This window comes from Macrotis lagotis, chromosome 2 (genome assembly GCF_037893015.1).
Source record: "Macrotis lagotis isolate mMagLag1 chromosome 2, bilby.v1.9.chrom.fasta, whole genome shotgun sequence".
Lineage (NCBI taxonomy): Eukaryota > Metazoa > Chordata > Mammalia > Peramelemorphia > Peramelidae > Macrotis > Macrotis lagotis.
Genome location: NC_133659.1, coordinates 238,449,203 through 238,470,052, shown reverse-complemented (window position 1 = coordinate 238,470,052; position 20,850 = coordinate 238,449,203). Strand labels below are relative to the sequence as shown.

Sequence of the window (20,850 nt, the reverse complement as noted above, 5' to 3'; positions counted from 1 at the left end):
TATCACATACATAATAAAATAATTTAAGGGGATAAAAAGGGCACTAGCAAATAATAGTGTATTCAAGAAAATTTCATGGAGGAATTGACACCAAAACAGAATCTTTAGAGAAGATAATTCAGAGAGGTGGCACTAAGAGAGCAATGAATTCCCAGGAGAAAGGATGTGATACAGTAGATAGACTGCTGAGTCTGGAGTCAGGAAGACCTGATTCAAATCTTTCTTCAGATACTTCCTAGCTATGTCATCTTGTGCAAGTCACTTAAAGTCTTTTTGTGACTCCCATTTTCTCTTCTGTAAAATGATATAATAATCATATCCATTTCACAGAATTTTTTGAGAATAACATTTAAATTACTATATAAATATGCTACTATTATGATTATTGTTATTATTATTATTCTAAACATAAGTAAAAGCTTATGCAAATGGAGAGAAGCAAGAAATGCTGAATTTGGGGAACAACTAGCAAGCTAATTTGCCTAAAGAAAGAATTCATGAAGAGGAGGAATGTGAAAAATGCATGAAAAAGTAAGTTCCCATCAGACTGCAGAATGTATTAAATGCTAGGTTGAGGTGTTTATATTTTATTCTAGATAAAAAGGAACTTCTCTAAGTTCATAAATAACAAAGTAACAGCCTGAAATGTGAAAGGAATACTGTATTTCTCTATAACCCTTCATTGAGGTGTTACCTTTTTAGATTTTTAATCTATGAAAAGACAGGACTCTTCTTGGGTTTTGCACCAACAAATGATCAGTGTAGCACAACTCCAAGGGAGAAACGGTTGGATGATTTTTTAAAATATTTATCTATACATATATTTTAATAGAAACCAAACAATCAACACCAAACAGAAAAATGAACTTGACTGCCTTTCAGAAATTAAGAACTGCTTTTATTTTATTTTATTTTTTTTTAGGTTTTGCAAGGCAAACGGGGTTAAGTGGCTGGCCCAAGGCCACACAGCTAGGTAATTATTAAGTGTCTGAGCCCGGATTTGAACCCAAGTACTCCTGACTCCAGGGTGCTTTATCCACTACATCACCTAGCCGCCCTGTAGGAAATGCTTTTAAAGACTACAAGCTTCTACCAGAAACAATGGCCCATCGATTTAATAGTATTCTTCTGGAGTATCATAGTGTATGGGCTTTAAATGATTAAAATGTCACGGTCATCAAAAGAGCTACAGAACGTCAGAGTGAGGAATGAAAAGGCTATAACAAAGTGTCAATTAAGGATTATGCAAAATGGAAACAATGTAAAGACTAACAGATTGCCTTCTGTGGGGGGATGGGGAGGGAAGCAAGATGGGGGAAATTGCAAAATTCAAAAATAAATAAATAAATAAATAAATTTAAAAAGAGGATTATGTAAAAGTAGCATAAAGGATGTCAACAGTAAAATGTCTGATCAGAAGTGGGCAAGTCATGTGGCAAGAGCAAAGGACTATTCAAACAGATCCAATGTGCTCTTTTAGTATCTAAGCAACATCAAAATATCTTAAGGAAAACTCCTAGCAAGGACTCTCCTTTAGAAGATTTTATGGGAAAGTAACAAAGTACAGTAGCACAAGAGGAAACAACAAAGATAGGTTGCCTGTAAGGCATCATCATGGATGAAGTACTTTCAGCAATAAAAACACATAGCAGTTGAGTCCATAGTATATAAACCACTTGTGATACTTCCAAGCTACCAGATTATGTCTTAGAGCTAATATTCCATAAAAAATTCCAATCAAAAGGCTAGCTCTGCAATGTCAACAATATAAATCTCTTTTGTCTTCTATTTCTTTTGTATCCCAATCAATTCTACCTGATACATAGGCATTGAATCCATGTATGCTATATTGTATATATTAATGTAGTACCACATAATTGGTGTTTTTATATTCATTACTGAATTTGACCCTGAGAATAATGCTGTTAAGGTAAGTTTGAGCAGGCATTATTTTACAGCTAAGGAAAGAGATTCAATGAGTCAAAGTAACTTGTTCAAGGTCACATAGCAAAGGGGGAGAGATGGTCTCCTAATTCAGAGTTTGTAATGCTGTATCTTGTTGCCCTCTGAAACCAAAGGGGGATGGGGGAAAGGAGAAAGAGCAGCCAGGTAACTTAAAATGATGCTATTTCAATTATAAAAGATTTTATTTTCAAAAAAAAATTCTTTTAAATTTCTTTGTATTTTGCTCTGGTCTTTCCATATACAGCAAAGCATGATTCCTAGGCATTAAATATTCCATGCTTATAAAGAATGGAATGAAATTATATATATAAAGGAAATATAGTTAAATCTATTCTAAAATTATAATAAAGGAATAAGAAAATAGATCTAATTCATAGTATTTTGAAGAATATAGAAAGCAGGGTGGCTAGTTATATAAGCAGAAACCCTATCATTCCCAAACAGGCTCTATTCAGGGAATCATAGAATAGAAAAAATCTCCACATATGATCTTCCTCAATTCCTCACTATAAAGAGGAAGAAATTGGGACCCAGAAAGGTAAAACAAATTTGAACTGAGAGCTGCCTCCAGTCCTGTGCATCACACTACCATCTCCTTACCTGATTCTTTTGTGAATGGAGGCCCTTCATCAGCGCCCCTGTTCAGTTGCTCTACTGTTCTTGGGTTTGGGTTCCCCAGTCCTTCTTCTTGGGATGGATGATGGCAAACCCGTCTCTTGACCAAGCTGTTTGAGGGCTCTGATGCTGCTACAGGCGATGCTGTGTCTGACAAGAGTCTTTCCTGTTCTGGCCCCCAAACTATGACAGGGGAACCATCACCATCATCAATCACCACAGGATCCTCAGAGAGCTGGAGCTAAAATTCCAGAGAGGAAATCTCAGCAATAATTTCTGGGGACAGGTATAGTTCTGAAAAGGGGTACACAAATTCACCAGTCCTTTTCACTCTATTCCTGTCTCAAAATGTTCTCCCCATCAACTCGACAGCCAACGTATCTACTGATCCAAAGGCCCATTTCTTTCCCAAAGATCAAACAACTTATGGGACTTTATCTCCTCTAGGTAATAATAATAATGAACATTTATTTGGCACTTAACATGCATCAAGGACTATTGCCATGACTTTACAATCATTATCTCATTTGTTCCAGGGAGTCTTTCTGAATTGCTCAAGGACTTGATTACTTACTCTACCACTACAATCTACTGATCATCAAACTGCTGATCCCTTCATTACTAAGCCAAATTTGCTTGTTCCCTTTGCTTCTGTCTTTCTCCCTTCATTAAATCCAATACACCTAAAGATCACAGAACAGTTAAGTGCCAATCCAACTTAAAATAGTCAAAGAGGAGAGAAGTAAAAGCAATGATTTTTCTTTAATGACTTCCTTTTCACATAGATGCTTACTGTTCTATATTTTTGGGACTATGGCAAGATAGTTTTCAAGAATCCCAATGTCCTCCTCCCATCTCCAATCTCTAGTCCTATTTACCACAAAGCCAACAGTATTATGTTGACTATGTCCTACATCATTTTCAAAAAAAAGTCTTATATTCTTTCAGTTCTTTATTGTTCTCTTCTCCATCTTCCTTCCTTCTACCCCTCCCTCATCCTTCTCCTGAGTACATTACAGACTACTTGCAGAGTCCTTTTCCCCCAAGCACCTCTCCTCACCCACTGCCATGGTCTCCCAGGCTCTGTCTCCAAATCCTCCACCACAACCACTGCCTGCTCACTGCTTTCTGGCTCCTGGGCTCGCACCCAATTCTGGATCTTTCCAGGCAGGATGGTCAGGAACTGCTCCAGCACTAGGAGCTCTAAAATTTGCTCCTTGGTATGTTGCTCTGGCCTTAGCCAACCCCAGCAGAGTTCCCGAAGCCGTCTTAGAGCCTCTCGGGGACCAGCAGCTTCTTGATAGCGGAAACGTCGGAAGAGCCTTCGGAAGGATTCAGGGCCAGGGGGTTCTGCCTGTGGGGTAGGGTCCTGCCCTCGAGGGTTCCTCATTTTAATGGGTTCCTCTCGCTCCTTTGGAGCCAAGACTCTGGGGCAAAGGGCTGTAGGCATGATAGACTTTGAAGATGGATGAGCAGTGGCAGACAGTAACCCTACTTCCAGGCAAAAATCACTGGCTTCAATGTTTATGTCCTTTGTATTTATTTCAAAGGGATAGGATGGTGGTAAAACTAGTTCACTGAAGTGCCGGGAACTGTAATACAATGTGAAGGATGAATGCAAATAACTGATGCTCAAATGTGAGACAGAGGATGGCAGTTTCACCTACCTCTGAATGCATTTGTCAGTCAACAACATTTAAAAAGAAACTTGTTCTGTTTACTGAATACCACCCTCAGAAGTAGGTGAGAGAGGAGTCCAGAAGAAATATATTCAAGTCTTGATGTAATACTGTCCCTGAAGTCCATGTCATAGAACTATGTTGCAGGTGGAATAATGTCGTAATGATATCCTTTGTGTACTTCCAATAATAAATCCTCTTAAGAGTCTAAAAATGCATTTACCATTATACTTGGTTCTGTATTATATCAGGTAGTGTTATCCCAAGGCCTTAGGAAACTGGAATGCTGACCTCGAAGAGTTTACAAATAGAAATAGAGCTAGAGGAGAAAAAAAAGAGATATAAAGTCTCAAAAACACAAAATAATAACCAATCACTAAATAAATATCAACAAACCAATAAGCATTTGATTGTTATGAGTCAGTATCTGAGTATACAAAGACTGTACCTGACCTTGAGGAGTTTATATGTAAAGAAAGAGGAATGGATTTGGGAGTTCTAAAGCAAAAATTGTAGTTCACAGATTATTCATCTGGGAAAAAAGGAAATATTCTAATCCAAATCCTCTGCTTTATAGAACAAGGTCTAGAAAAGTTAATTAACTAAATCACTTCCACCTCTCTCAATATTTTGTCATTCATCTATAAAATGAAAGTAATAATATTTATATTGTCTAACTCACAGTGTTGTGTGTTTTTTTTTTGCCAGGACACAAAAGAGATAATGTGAATGTTCTCTGTAAGCTATAAGTTACATCTAAAGATATTGCATATTTTGATAGCAACTATAGGGGATACAAAGTAACAGAAAATGTTTTTAAACCTCAAGAAAATTATAATTAAATTGAGTCAAGAAGCAAAAAATATCAAAAAGTTAAATGAAAAAACTGTTTTTAATCAAGACGAGTTAAAAATGTATTTCACAGATAACAAAGTATTAACAGAAATAAAAGAGCATTTTGCCCTAAATTTGTTTGAACTAAATTTATCTATTCAAGATCTTTACCTGAAATCTATGGATTTTAAAAAATATTTTGATAATTATTTCAATAAAATTGTTTTCCTCTGTAATCATACATAAAATTTGCATTTACAAAATAAATGAAAGAAACTATAGGCTTCATCAGACTTCCAATGACACAAACAAGGTTAAAGACTGCTACTCTTAATATTTCTGGCTACCCACCAAAGCCATATACTTTCTGTGCAAAATCCTAATCTTTTATCTATACCCAGAAGCTGAAGATAAATAAGGGCAGCCCTTGGTGAAATTATCAAGCAAATGATCCCTGGCCAACAATACCATCAACAAAGTTATTCATTCTGAACCTCCAATAACAACCTGGTATAATGCTAAGTGGATAGAGTAGAAACCACATTGAATTTGGACACAAAGAACCCTTAAATCCTGGCTATGTCATTTATGATCCAGATCACTTAGACAAGTCATTTAACTTTTCTGGTCCTCAGGGTGTTCAAGGTTAAATGGGTAAGGGGGGGGGGGGAGAGTTTAATTTAATGCCCTCTAGGGCCCTTCCATTCTATTTTTTTTAAGGGATTCATCTTTTCCCTTTTTAATTTTTTTTTTTTTGCAAGGCAATGGGGTGAAGTGGCTTGCCCAAGGCCACACAACTAGGTAATTATTAAGTGTCTGAGGCCGGAATTGAACTCAGGTGCTCCTGACTCCAGGGTCGGTGCTTTATCCACTGCGCCACCTAGCGGCCCCTGGGGCCTTCCATTCTAAATGATCTTTCAATTCATTACACTCCTTCGTGTACTTTACAGCCAAATTGCTACCCTACAGAAAAACACTTTTTCTGATCTCCTCTTGGGGTACTACCCTTACAATCCCCAAATTGTTTTATATCTGTTTTATTTGGATACATAAGGACCACTAGGTGGAGCAGTGGACAGAGCACTGAGCCTGAAGTTAGGAAGCCTGGAGTTCAAATGCATCCTCAGATCCTGGCACTTATCCCAGGCAACTCATGTATTCCCATGTCTCAGTTTCTTCCTCTATAAAATGAATCAGTTATCTTTGCCAAGAAAAACCCCATGGGTCATGAAGAACATAAATGAACAAGATTGTGCACCTGACCTCCCAGTAGAAAGTAAACTCACTGAAGGCAGATAAATTTTTTTTGTTTTGTTCCCCCAGTACATAGAACAGGGTCTGAATTAGTCCAATTTGAATTCTCCTAGTGCAGTAGAAACAAAAATCAGCTGCTCACAATGTAAAGATAATCCTTTCTTATATTTCATTTTTGCAAAGATCCTGTTAAATGAGCAAGTTACATTTTGAACCCAGACTCAAAATGTGGATGGACCTCTTCCTAGTAATAACAAAATAGGTTTTTAATTGCCCCGTCCCCCTCTCCATCCAATATCCAACATCCCCCACCAGAGGGAAAGGAAAGAAGGAAAATGCAAGGGGGTGGGAGCACAGAAAGAGGCAAGAAAAGGGGTTCAGGAAAAGCAACTGTTGACTTAAGAAAGGGGGGGAAGAGTAAAATAAAGGAAGATAATTGGTAGAAGAGAGAAGGAAAAAGGGAGGAGGAGGGAAGAGTGAAAGAAGATGGATAAGGGGGGAAGAACAAGGGAAAAAAAAAGGGAAACAGTAGATGATGCTCTGGAGGGAGAAAATAAAAAGCTAGTTGGAAGGAGGAAAAAAGAAAGGCAGAAGCAAACAAAAATAGAAGAAATTCAGAAAAAAAGTGAAGAGGAAGGAAAAATAAGACGGGGGCGGACACAGGAATAAGTAGAAGTAAGGAGGAAATATAAGAAGGGGGGAGGAAAGGAATGCAGAGGAAAGAGGGAGGGGAGAAAGAAAACTTAGGCAAGAGAAAAGGAAGATGAGGAAAGAAAAAGTAAGTCGGGGAGTCAATGCGAGAAAGGGCGGGAGGGAGGTAGAAGAAAAGGCAAAGATGAGATATCAGCTTCCCAAGGAAGCCTCCCCAGACCTTGGCCTCCTTCTTGTTCCTCTGCAGGTTTGGGAGATTTCACAATTGCCCAGACTCACCTCCTAGCCTGAGGTCCCCATCTAAGAGTCGGAGTCAACAGAACCGTGTGCACTGAGCCCCGGTGGATGGAAAGGACAGAGCGAGCCCTCCAGTTCCCTCCCAAGGGACACTTCCTGCTCCTCTCTAGGACCTTGGAGGTTTCAGCATCTCAGTGGTTTTCCTCTACGCCACCCAATTCCTCACTCTTGGTGTATGTGGAGGTAAGGGGGCGGGAATGACATTTGAAACCCCCCAGCCCAAGGCGTACAAAGACCCTAGTACCTCTCCCGTTCCATCACACTACAATCTCTGTCTCCCTGCATTCCTAGGGAGATCAAGATCAATCCCTTCAGCCAGTTCGACACTCCTGGGAGGCAGGGGTGAGGGGAAGTGCTAAAGAGCTTTATTTTTTATCAGACAAAACAGTCAGTCTATAGTATGCATTCCCAAACTTCCGAAGTCCAGGATAAGGAACAGATTCAGAGAAAATCCTTACTCTCTGGGTGGATGGATTGGGGGAGAAAAAAAGTTAAAAGAAAATCGACTAATCAATAATTTGCATAATCTGCACAATAAAGCAAAAACCAAAGAATATTTCCAGAAAGGGTGTGTGCATCAATGGATCGAAAAGGCCTAAAAGAGAGGATGGGATCCAAGGAAGAGGATTCTCCCCTCCCCCACTCTATCAGTTTAGTCTTTTTCAAATTTCGTGTTGTGGGGGAGGGGCGTAGGTGTTCCTGAAAGGGAAAGGATCTGATTACAGAGGTGGGAGAGAGGTGGAAAACTGGAAAGAAAGAATGGAGAGAAGAGAATCGCCACTTTTTCAAAAATCCAAGTGAAATAAGTGAATGAGATATATTTCTCTAGCTCATTGCTCTTTTGATACCTCTAGATCATTGTACCTACACCCCACCCCTATCCTGCTCCCCAAGAGGAGCCAACAGAGGATGCAGTACTTTAGCAATGTTCCATTGCTCCCAGGGAAAAGGGGGGGGGGAGAACCCTCAGTCAGTTAGGTATCCTTTTCTTATCTCACCCACTGCCTCCTTTCACCCCCTATCACCCCACCAAAAAGAGAGGTTAATGGCTGGTCCAGTTGTTACGAAGTATGAATGAATGTCCCTTTAGATCAGATCCAAACCCGGAAGCTCATGAGTACCAAATGTGTCTGCCCGTTTTCTCCAAGGCTTTTGATACAGAGAGGTGAGAGTTTGTTTTTGCAACTTTGTGTAAGCAAATAGGAAGGTTCCAGCACAACAACTTTAGGAGTTCTGTAGCTCAGGTTTCAGACTATGGAAATTTCAGCTATTTTTTCATAGAGGATCAAATTCTCCGAATTGGAAAAGTCCTATTATAAATCCTTCTGAATCAGGGAGCCACATTTATCTTACTAATTAGCAGATGAAGAATTGTAGTTATTGCTGACTCCCTGAAACCATTCTAGACAAAGTTAATCTCTGGAATCCCCTTACTTTCTAATTTATTTGGCCGCCTTCTATGAAAAATAACCATTCTCAATACTAGCCTCCTCAATTCAATTAAATATATACTAAGTGCAATGTTATGTTAGAAATTATGGCTACAAAGTAAAAACCATCCTCAAGGACTCTAACAGAGAGATTAATATTATAATATAAATGTTAGAAGTGCATACATATAGTACAGTAGATGTCCTAAGTGTAGCAGATAGGATTGTTGTAAAGTTCACTGTGGTGGTTGTTCCTTCTATCTAAAAGAGGACCAATGATTATCATAAGGATGATGTCTTGACTTGCTGGTGAAATGGATATGAGTGAGGTGGAACTGTGCAGTCTCCAGTCTCACTCTTACAGTCCCTGAAGTCGATGAGGTAAATGAAGGTAAAGTTCTGTAAACCTTGAAATCCAACATAAATTTCATTCTTATTAATATTATTTAAGAGGACTGTTAGGTGTGGGGGGGGGTCAGGGAAAAGGAGATAATAAGCCTTAGAATTTACAACAGGGAGAGATATAGATTGAGCATTCCTACCATGAATTAATTTCATCCAACTATGGTATATTTGGCAACTTCTCAACACAGGGTATTTATTAAAAGTTGGAAGGAACTTCCTTCTTTTGCAGATAAAGTAACTGATGCAGAGAGAATCTAAGGAACTTACTGAAGGACATATTGACAATGGTAGGGCAAGTAGGGATTTGTTCTAGACACAAAAATTTAGAGGGGTAATGCTTCATCCCCAGTGTGAAGTCACAATTTGTTTCTTGTACAATTAGATATTGTATAATATCTACAAAATATGAAGGGCTTCTGTACAATATGTACAGAATATCAAGAGTTTTGCTATTTCCCAAACCATTTATTTAATGTGGAAAAGGCTTCTCTTTCCTGACCCTAAACTTCCTGAATACTCTGGTCAATTTTCTCTATTTCACAGTTGTAACTGTAGGCTTAAAAAAATCTATTTGCACATAAATTTCACAACAAAGCTTTTTGGCAGCAAATTTAAATATCAACAGGAATAATAACTACATAGCAAGTATATTCTCCAAAGATTTTCCAAAGATTAGGATCCAATTTACCTTTTCAGGTGTGTCCAGAATGGGAGCAATTGAAAGAACAAAAAAATAATTATCATTATAAAGCATTTGGGGGCAGCTAGGTGGAGCAGTGGATAGAGAACCAGCCCTGGAGTCAGAAGAACCTGAGTTAAAAAAAAAACGACCTCAGACACTTAATAATGGCCTAGCTGTGTGATCTGGGTAAGTCACTTAACCCCATTGCCTTAAATAAATTTTTAAAAATTAAAAAAATAAAGCCCTAGGTAAAACATTGGTTTGAAAAACAACAACAAAAATATACTTTTCAATCCCCAATATCTAATGCAAGAGACAGGAAAGAATTATAAAATAATCTCACAAACTCCAGTGTCAGCAGTCTTCTAAAGAAATGGGAGAGGGGCAGCTAGGTGGCGCAGTGGATAAAGCACAGGCCCTGGAGTCAGGAGTACCTGGGTTCAAATCCGGTCTCAGACACTTAATAATTATCTAGCTGTGTGGCCTTGGGCAAGCCACTTAACCCCATTTGCTTTGCAAAAAAAACCCCAAAGAAATGGGAGAAAGGAGAAGAGAGATACTAAAGAAATTTAATGTAAACTGAACTGAATGAAGGGCTGAAGGCTTGGGTTACAAATTGGTTCTACAATATTATCCCTACATCTTCATAATACTTCAATCTACCTCAGGTTTCTTACCCACCCATAAAGTTAGGACTTTTTGTATATTCCAAGATTCAAGGGCTGGGATTCTCAGTCTTTTTTGTCTTGGACCCCTTTGGCAGGCTGATTAAGTCTATGGATGACTTCTCAAAATAATGTTAAATGCATAAAGTAAAATATATAGGATAAAAAAGGAAAGAAATTCTATTGAAACACAAGTATCAAAAAAATTTTTTTTCATTCTTTGGATCCTATGTTAAGGACTTCAGGTCTACAAAGACTTCTCCAAGTTCCATCAAGTTCCTAGAGAACTGTATCTTTGTGAACAGGGTTACTGAGTAGGCACAGACTCAGGGTTTGGCCAGGTCCTCCCTAATCTGACTGCATTCAATCTGGACTGGTAACAAAACGAATATGAAAGTTTTTGAGATCCTGCAAAAATGAATTGGTTCTCAGTCCTTTTCACCCCACACCCCTTGAATTACTACTTTAGCTCTATAGTAAATAGGATTTGAATCCTACACCTCTAAGTTCCAAGTCTAGTGCTCTTTGCATTATACTCAGTGTTATATATTTTTATTTTATTTATTTTGTATATAACACTGAGTATATTTTATTACTTTTATTACATATAAACAGAATATTATTATATTTTATTATTTTGTACACACTTTTGTATTTTATACCTACTTCACAGGATTGATGTGAAAAAAGTGCTTCTTAAATTCCTATATCTTCTGTCCTAAGTTCCCACAAGACCGATTATCATGTCTATGCATTATTTCTCCAAGATCCATATATTCAACCTTTGTCTCTCTCCTGAACTCTAGTATCCCATCTACAATTGCCCATTGAATTTTGAAATTGATATGCCACAAGTATCTCAATCTCACACATCTAAAACAGAATTCATCTTTTCTCCTTTCTTCTCTTGTCTAAACCCATACCTCTTTTTTCGCTTGCTTTTTAATTTTTCTTCATTCCATATCTAACCAGCTATTTTTGTTGATTCTGCCTCCCTAATATCTCTGGAACTTGTTCTCTTGTTCTCACTTTCACAGATATCACCCTAGTTCAAATCCTTGTCACCTCTCTTGCCTGGCCAGTTAGCCCTATAGTTCTGTCAAGATTTTTCCTCTCTTTGAATCATACACCACAGAGCTGCTAGTACAAGTAGCTGTGGGCAACTCAATCAAAATTCAACAAGCATTTATTAAGTACCTACTATATGTCAAGCTAGGTTGTCTAATATGAAAATAAAAACTCATAATAAAAGCCTCATAGGGCTTACCTAAGAGCTAGTACTGATAGTGATCAAATCATTTCTGAGTTCAAGAAGTTTCAGTAACTTCCTATTACCCTCTAGGATAAAATATTAACTCTTCTGTTTGGCATTTAAATCTCTTCATAATCTAGCTTTAATATGTCTTTCCAGACTTATTACAAATTACTTCCCTTCATGCACTCTGGCCTCCATCCAAACAGATTTCTTTACTCATTGTTCCTGATATCAGCATTCTTTCTCTTGCCTCACTGTCTTTGTACAAGCTGTCCACAATTCTTGGCACTGTACTTCAACCTCAGTGGTGCCTCTTTTCTTTACAGTTGAGTTCACATGCCATGTCCTTCAAGAGAATTTTCCCAATTCTCTTTCCTCAGTTGCTCATGCCCCCTTCCCAATTGTATTTTGCATATATCTTGTAAATATTTTGTATTTACTTATATGTGTACACATTATTTTCCCCAATAGGATCAGACAATCAGTCAATAAATATTTAAGTGCCTTCTAGGTTCCAGGAACTATGCTAACCCTGGAGAGTCAAGTCTCAGTTTTCAAGGAGCTCACAATCTAGGGGAGAACCACCATACAAACTAGTACAAACACCTGATAAATTGGAGATACCAACAAAGAATGAAAGTTAGAATTAAGAGTTAAGGAAAGAATACTGTAAAAGATGGGATTTTTTTTAGTTTTTTTTTTCAAGGCAAATGGGGTTAAGTGGCTTGCCCAAGGCCACACAGCTAGGTAATTATTAAGTGTCTGAGACTGGATCTGAACCCAGGTAATCCTGACTCCAGGGCCAGTGCTTTATCCACTGTACCACCTAGCTGCCCCTAAAGATGGGATTTTTATCTAGGACTTGAAGGAAGTCAGAGTAAACCAAGAGATAAAAATGAAAAGGGAAAGAATTTGGGGCATGGGCAACAGCCAGAGAAAATACCTGGGAGGAATGAAATGAAATGTCTTATTTGAGGAAAAGCAAGGAAGCTCTATCTCTAGAGGGAAGAGTATTTGGGAACATGGGGATCTGAGGTATAAGAAAACTGAGAAAATTGAAAGTGGGCAGGTTTCAAAGGTCGATAAATACTAAGTAAGATTTTAAGTTTGATCCTGAAAGTGATAGGGAGTCACAGGAGTTTGTTGAATGTATATGTGTGTATGTGGGGGTGGACCTGGTCAGACCAACACTTTAGGAAGTTCAATTTGACATCTGAGTGGAAGAGGGATTGACTTGTGGGAGAGGATGAGACTTGTGACAGAGAGACAAATTAGCTATTACGATAATTCATATATGAGGTAATGAAAGCTTTCTCCAGTGTGGTGATTGTGTCAAAGTAGAGGAGGATGCATATTCAAGGGATGTTACAAAGGCCTTGGAAAGATTCAATATAGGAGAATGAGGAGTCAAGGATAAATTCAATCTGCGTGAATTGGGAAGACACTAACAGTAATGAGGAAGTTAGGGGTAGGGAATACATGAAGATATCTGTAAGAAATTAACAAGCAGTCATTTAAAGCTGAAAAACACCTTAGAGGTCATCTAATCCCCCCCTCATTTTTTCAGTTGAGTAAACTGAAGTTCAGAGGGTTAAATAACTTCATTTAAGTAGCACATAGCAGAGTCAGGATTTGAACCCAGGGCTTGCTAACTAAATCTAACCTTTTTTCCACAATGATTCTGAGAAGTAAGCTCTGAGAAGGCAGAGATTATTTAGTTTTTACTTTTACAGCCACAACACCTAGTATAGTGCTAGGTAATATAGCAAAATTTTAATAAATATTTGTCAAAGGTTGAAAAAGTTGCTCATAGTAGCTAAATCAAAGTCCACAGTAGAAAGTCAGTAAGTACTTATTGGCTAGCAAACTACTTATTGGTTAGCAGACTTCCACTGATGAAACCCCAATCTCTACTATTCTTATTTTTTAATTTCTGGTATCTCTATCTTACAGGTTCATAACATTTAAGTTGTAGGCTCTCTGACCATCTTCCATGGAGCCAGCTCTTAAGTAAGAGGACTGGGCTGAAAATTAGATTCCTTAGACAAAATAATAATAATGAGGGGGGGGTAGTAGAAATAATTTCACTGAAATTAAAGTTGTAGAGGGTTTTAAAGGCCTATTGGTATAACCAATAACCTGAACAAGAACCCCCTTTACAACGTCTCAAAAATAAATTTTGCTTGAGAAACTTTTTATCTTAACAAAAGCAGAGGTATGCTGGATTTGCAAGTTAGAATTCTATTTATATGAATATCAAATAGCTGGAAATACACTTCTTAATTGCCAAAATCATGCTAACTATTCACCTACAGTTTTTCTCCTTCATTTTCTAAACCAGAGTTGCATGCAGTGGAGATATATACCATGGTTCTGGCCATGAAGACTATCTGTGGGGTTCCATGAGAGCAATGTATGGGATTAGTAAAATATACAGGCCACACCTAAAGCTTAACCATGACTAGAAAGATATAAGAGGAAGATTGGAAGAAGGTAAGAAATGGTTCTCTAATGTCCCTTCCAACTCAAGTATTCTTGATCTTGTGTTATGGACCAGTCCCTCTGAAAGTGTACTTGAATAGCTCAGGTCCTGACTTTCTGATGACATTCAATTAATTGTTCAATCAAAATTATTTAGTAATCCTGCTATGTACCAGGCAGAGTTCTAAACTCTGGAGATACAAAGACAAAAGTCCCTGCTCTGAAGAGTTGAGTTCCATGGTGGGGAGGGGTGGGAGCAGGGGAGGGAAGAGAATATATATATATATATATATATATATATATATATATATATATATGTATGTATATAAAGAATATATTGAAACATTCTGATTAAAAGTGATGATTGAGTTAGATTTTGAAGAAAAGTAGTGATTCTGAGAGGCAGAAGGAGGGAGAACATTCTAGAAATGCTAGACTATGCATGAGGCAAAAGAGAATAACTTAAGACTGGAAATGTAGGGAAGGTGCAGGTTAAATACAGCTTTATATGTCAGATAAAAATTTATATTTAATCATAGAGTCACTAGTGTTTATTGAGTAGAAGAGTGACAAGGTTAAATCTTCACTTGAGGAAAATCACTTTGGCAGGAAGATGGAATGGAATGAGGAGAAAATTGATGTAAGGAGACCAAATAAGAGGTTATTGCAATACTATAGGTATTAAGGGTCTATACTAAGGTAGAATCTGTTAGTGAAGAAAAGGGGCCTTTAAGAAAGATGGTAAGAGAAATAATAAGATTTTTGCAACTGATTGCATGTGAGTTGAGGGAAATGAGAAGCATAATTACTTGACTTCTTAGATATTTTTCCCTCATGTTAACCATGAGAGGAAAAAAAGTGAGGAGTAGGAAATAGTCAAGAAAAGGCAGGAAAGGGAAAAGATAAGAAAGAGAAACAAGTACAAATGTTTGAAATGTAAAGGACCATTAACAACTAACTGGCTCCTTAATGGAAGAGATTGAAGATTTAATCTAATATTAGCTCTAGAAGGGACTATAATGTGTTAGAAAAGCAGTCTGAGTGGTGGAAAAACTTGGATTAAGTCCTAACTTTTTTTTAATTTTTTTTAATCTAGCTAATTCACTAAGGAACAAAATTCTCAAATTAGCACTTTTTCCATTGTAAATCTGATTCAGTTCTATTAATTTCAGGTTTTGTTTCATAATCCACTCCATCTGCAGCAAGTGCAGCAAGTCTCAGGGGGTGCAGAGGTCAATTCTTCCCACTTCTCTCAGTAAAGGAAAAATATCAGTCATGGCCAAAAGTCTCCTTTCTGACCTCAGCAATTCAACATATATCCATATATTGGATTATATACTTTGAAGTTGATGAACTTGAGATTGGGAAGAATCTTGGTTATAACCCCCCTTTTGTATGTGGTTGAGGGAAAATGGGAAAGGTGTCTCATGAGTATTGGGTAAGTTGCAGAGCCAGATCAGAGTGTGCAAATTAGACAAAATATGCAAAGAAATTTTTGAGACAAGTAGTGGATTTACATGATCTATAGATCCATAGATAGCAAAGATAAGTTTATTTTCTGCATATTTTATATGTATATGTTTTGTTTCCCCTGAAGAAATGTAAGTTCCTTGAGGGCAGGGTTTTTGTTTTCTTTTGGTCTTTTGTAGAGACAGTGACTGGCATAAAGTGGCACTTCATAAATGTTGAATGATTTGATCCATCAAGATCTTTAAAGAGGACTGCAAGGTAGTAGTGGTACAGTGTTTGAAGAGTAATGATATGCCAACTCATCCTCCTCCTAGGAGGTGAGGAAGGAGTGAGCCTAGCTGAGTATATAAAGGCATGTTTACAAGAGAAGGCTAAATTTCTGTAAATTCCCTAAGACCTTACGAGTGATAGAGGAACCAGGATAAAAATTTCGAGCCAGAAGGACCATTCTATAAATACACCCCCCCACACACACACACAATTTTATACATGACGAAACAGAGGCCCACCGAAAAGGGATCTGTCTAAGGCCACGGGACTAGGTGGGAACATCAGGCTTTTCCAGTCGTCCGATTGTCCCTCTTGCCCCTGAACCACAGGAAAGGAAGGGGGTCCAAAGAGGCAGGGGAAAGGCGAGGCAGGAGTTGGGGGGGCGGGGAGGCTAAGCCTCCGGCACTGCCGATCCCCGGGAGCCACCCAGCGCGGGTGCCCAGGCCCCGCGGCCACGGGGAGGAGGGGGCTGGGCTGCAGACCACCCGACCTGTCCAGGACCCCGGAGTGGCAGCCGCTGGCGGGGGCGGGAAATGTGCCGAACCGTCCCGGGGGGACAGCGTGCGAGGCGGGGCCCCGGCGACTTCCGGCCTCTCCCCCAAACAGCGGGGCCTGCCCGGCCGCCCGGCCCGTTGGGCTCAGCCTGGCGGCGGCGGCGGCGGCTGCGGCCGCGGGCTGCCCGCTCTCCCCTCCCTCAGGCCCCCGGCCTCACTGCACCCCCCGCGCCCACGCCCGGTTTGCCTCTCCATCTTTCTTACCCTCCACCTCAGGACTGATCGGAATCTTTGGGCTCCCTCTCGGGGCTTCTTCACTTCTTCTCCATTCGTTTGCAGAGGACTTGGGGAGAGCCCAGAGAGGTACTGCTGATTGGCTCCCGAGGGTGACGTCACACCAGAAAAAGTTGGGTCGGAAGAAATCTCTGCCCGACAGATGGCGCAGCCCGCGGGCGGCTCCTGGGCCGGGTCTGTTGGAGGGCCACCGGGGTCCCCCAGGAACGGACTTCATCTTTCTTCTTGAGTCCCTTTTCAGGGCCCGGCCCGACGCTTTGACCACAAGAGGAGCACAGACATCCAGAAGGACTTCCACGAGAAAGCGAGGGCTGTGGGGGCTAACGATGCCCCCGGGCATTCTGCAAAGGGGAGGGGCACAGAAGGGATTCCTCTAGACCTCGAGTTCAGATAAGGATTTTCCCGTGCTGGATGGTGCTGGATCACTAGGAAGGCTACTCAGGTGGAATCTCTCCAACTCTATCTGTTGATCCTGGTCAGTTTAATCTCTCTTCCCTGATGAAGCAACTAGCTTGAGCAAATGTGCAAAGGGGACTGACAGAAGTCAGTTCAAATGGGTTCAAATCCAGTTTTGGGTGTTTTCTATGTGTGACCTTGAAGGTCATATAATGTTCTTGAATCCCAATTTCCTCACTGTAAAATGAGTGCCCCAGGCTGGCCTCCTGAGGTCTTTTCTGTCTCTTAATTATTCGATTATCATTTGTAAAGTAGGTAAAATACTTGGCACTATCTACTTAACTGTGTCCTTGTGAGTTAAATCCTTGGGACTATTCAAAAACATTTCTTGAGCCTTGTGCTTGGGGCTGTAAGGGAAACAATAAATTGGGCTATATCCTTCAAGGATTGATAATCTGTAGCTCTTTAAGATTTGCAAAAGATTTGTGAGTTTAACAGAATGGGTATACTCCCCACAAGGTCCCTACTAGAATTTATTTAGGCAATTATGATAGAGCTATAATACTTGAAAAATTTATCACTTTACAGCCACCTTGACCATGAAACAGTAACTTTTTTTGAGAATACTGCTATTTTTAATCATTCAAATAGCTAAATAATCTGTTTCAAGTTATCATATTCAGTTGCACAACTTGAAGCTAGTTAAATAGGGTTTTTGGGGGATTTCAAGGCAATGGGATTAAGTGGCTTGCCCACACAGCTAGGTAATTATTAAGTGACTGAGGTTGGATTTGAACTCAGGTACTCCTGACTCCAGGGCTGGTGCTCTATCCACTAATGCCACCTAGCTGCCCCTGGTTAAATAGTTTTAAACAATTTTTTAAAAACAGCTTTTAGATTACTATATGCAAGTTACCATGAAAACATTTGGCATTTAAAAAAATTCTCATCTGGCACTTGCATGAGGGGAAAAATTGTTTCCATTCCTAGATTAATAGATATTAATAATATTAATATTAATAGATATTCCTGTACATAGTACATAGAATCTTTTGCCAGTTAAAATACTTTTTTGTCAAAATGAAAGTAGGACAATAGTTCTTTTTTTTTTTTAGGTTTTTGCTAGGCAATGGGCTTAAGTGGCTTGCTCAAGGCTACACAGCTAGGTAATTATTAAGTGTCTGACACTGGATTTGAACCCAGGTACTCCTGACTCCAGGGCCGGTACTTTATCCACTGTGCCACCTAGCTGCCCTAGGACAATAGTTCTTAAAGAAATGTAATTCAGATTATTTTAATTTACTCATAAAGTTAGTAGACAAGCCTTTCAATAAAGTTTGTTAAAAAATATTAGTAATTTCCTTAGAATAATAAGCATTATATCCAATGGGGAGAGGCTAGAGGCATTCCCAATAAGATCTGGGTGAAACAAGGATGCCCATCATCACCACTACTATTCAATATCATATTAGAAGTGTTACCTTCAGCAATTGGAGAAGAAAAAGAAATTGAAGGAATTAGAATTGGGAAGGAAGAGACAAAACTCTCACTCTTTGCAGATGACATGATGGTATACCTAGGGAATCCCAAGAAATCATCCAAAAACTACTGGAAACAATTAGCAATTTTAGCAAAATTGCAGTATATAAAATAAGCCCTCATAAATCTTCAACTTTTTGATATATGACTAGCAAGATACAGCAGGAAGAGCTAGAAAAGAGAAATCCCATTCAAAGTAACCTCAGACAATACCTGGAAGTCTACCTGCCAAGGCAGACTCAGAAACTTTTTGAAAACAATTATAAAGCACTTCTCACACAAATTAAATCAGATTTAAATAACTGGGCAAACATGAATTGATCATGGACAGGTCAAACTAATATAATGAAAATGACAATTCTACCAAATCTAAACTACCTGTTTAGTGCCCTACCAATCAAAATACCAAAAAAATTACTTGGATGAGTTAGAAAAATTTGTAAGTAAATGCATATGGAGACATAAAAAGTCAAGAATTTCAAGGGATTTAATGAAAAAGAGTACAAAAGAAGGGGGCTTAGCCCTATGTGATGTAAAATTATAAGGCATCAGTCATCAAAACTATCTGGTACTGGCTAACAAATAGAGTAGTGGACCAATGGAATAGACTAGGTGTAATAGTAGGATATGATTATATTAATCTGCTGTTTGATAAACCCAAGGAGTCCAGCTATTGGGATAAAAACTCTCTTTGATAAAAACTGCTGGGAAAATTGGAAGTCAGTATAGAAGAAACCTAGATTAGACCAACACCTCATACCCCATACCAAGATAAGATCCAAATGGACACAGAATTTAGACATAAAAAACAATACTATAAGCAAACTAGAAGATCAAGGAGTAGTTTTCCTGTCAGATCTATGGAAAGGGAAGCAGTTTATGCCTAAGGAAGAGATGGAGAACATCACTGAAAACAAACTAGATGATTTTGATTACATTAAATTAAAAGGCTTTTGCACAAAAAGAGCCTGGAATGCAACCTAGAATCAACTACCCAGCAAAACTGAACTTCCTCTTCCAGGGAAAAAGATGGACTTTCAATGAACCAGGGAAATTTCAGATGTTCCAGTTGAAATGCCCAGAGCTGAACAGAAACTGTAATCTTCAAATACAGGACTCAGGTGAAGCATAGAGAGTGGAGGAGAAGGGTAAAATATGAGGGAAATGTAATGGGAGTAAGAGAAAGGAGAGGTGGAATAGGTTAAGATATTTCATATAAGATTTTTCTTTTATTACGATGAGCTATTGCAATGATATGGAAGGGGGGAAGGCAAGAGGGAATGAGGGAACCTTCACTCTCATCAGAGGTGGCTAGGAGAGGAAACAGCATATATACTCAATGGGGTATAGACATCTAGAGTAAGAAGGAGAGAAGGAAGACGGGGGAAGGGAGGGGTGTGAGTGATGGAGGAGAGGATGGACCATGGGGGAGAGTGGTCAGATATAATACATTTTCTTTTTTACTTCTTGCAAGGGGCTGGGATTGGGTGGCCTGTCTGAGACCACAGGGCCAGGTGGTTGCTGGGCCTAAGGGGTGGTATCTGGGCTTGGGGTCTCTTGGCCCCAGGGCCAGTCATCTGTCTGCGGCACTACTCAGCTACCCTACAGCACATTTAAGAAGAGGGACAGAGTGAAAGGAGAGAGAAAATATAGTATATGGTAGTGGGGAAGTAGGAATGGAGAGAGTTGGGATCAGCAATTGCCGGGGTCCAGTCTCCTCAGGGTCTTTGGAACCTGACAGGAGGGATAGAGTCAGCAAAATGAGTTGAGTCAACAAAGTGGTAAAGGCAGGAGCAGGTTGACTGACTGTCAGTTGCTTGGATTTATTTTTATAGTCTCAGAATCATGTATGCATCAAGCAAGCTAAGATCCTTTCCTTTGTTACAAAAGTGTACAATTTTCATCATCAATCATATAATTCATGTGGTTACAAGTTTTAATCATGTGATTACAAGTTTAATAATCATATAGTTAATTGATTTTTTTATCCCTACTCAGACTATGATGACCTCCACCTATTTGTTACCTTGTTTATTACTATATTGTATAATTAATTCATTTAAAATGATTGATTAAGCAATTCTTTTTTTTAAGGTGTTTGCAAGGCAAATGGGGTTAAGTGGCTTGCCCAAGGCCACACAGCTAGGTAATTATTAAGTGTTTGAGACCCAGGT

The 20,850-nt window shown here is 39.0% G+C and overlaps 1 protein-coding gene across 4 annotated transcripts in view; it reads right to left on the bottom strand.

The window, feature by feature from the left end:
* Positions 1–16,805, bottom strand: part of ZNF496 (zinc finger protein 496) — a 34,095-nt gene extending 17,290 nt beyond the window's left edge. For 3 of the 4 annotated variants that reach the window (XM_074225244.1, XM_074225247.1, XM_074225246.1), the window contains exons 1-3: positions 16,712–16,805; positions 3,641–4,578; positions 2,566–2,821 (exon numbers count right to left, since the gene is read on the bottom strand). In XM_074225244.1, the coding sequence (XP_074081345.1) occupies positions 2,566–2,821; positions 3,641–4,030 (646 nt within the window). In that variant the 5' untranslated portion in view covers positions 4,031–4,578; positions 16,712–16,805. Of the gene's footprint in view, positions 1–2,565; positions 2,822–3,640; positions 4,579–7,277; positions 7,532–16,711 lie in introns of those variants that run through there. The other variant, XM_074225245.1, reaches the window with a different exon arrangement.
* Between the last annotated feature and the right edge of the window lie 4,045 nt (positions 16,806–20,850).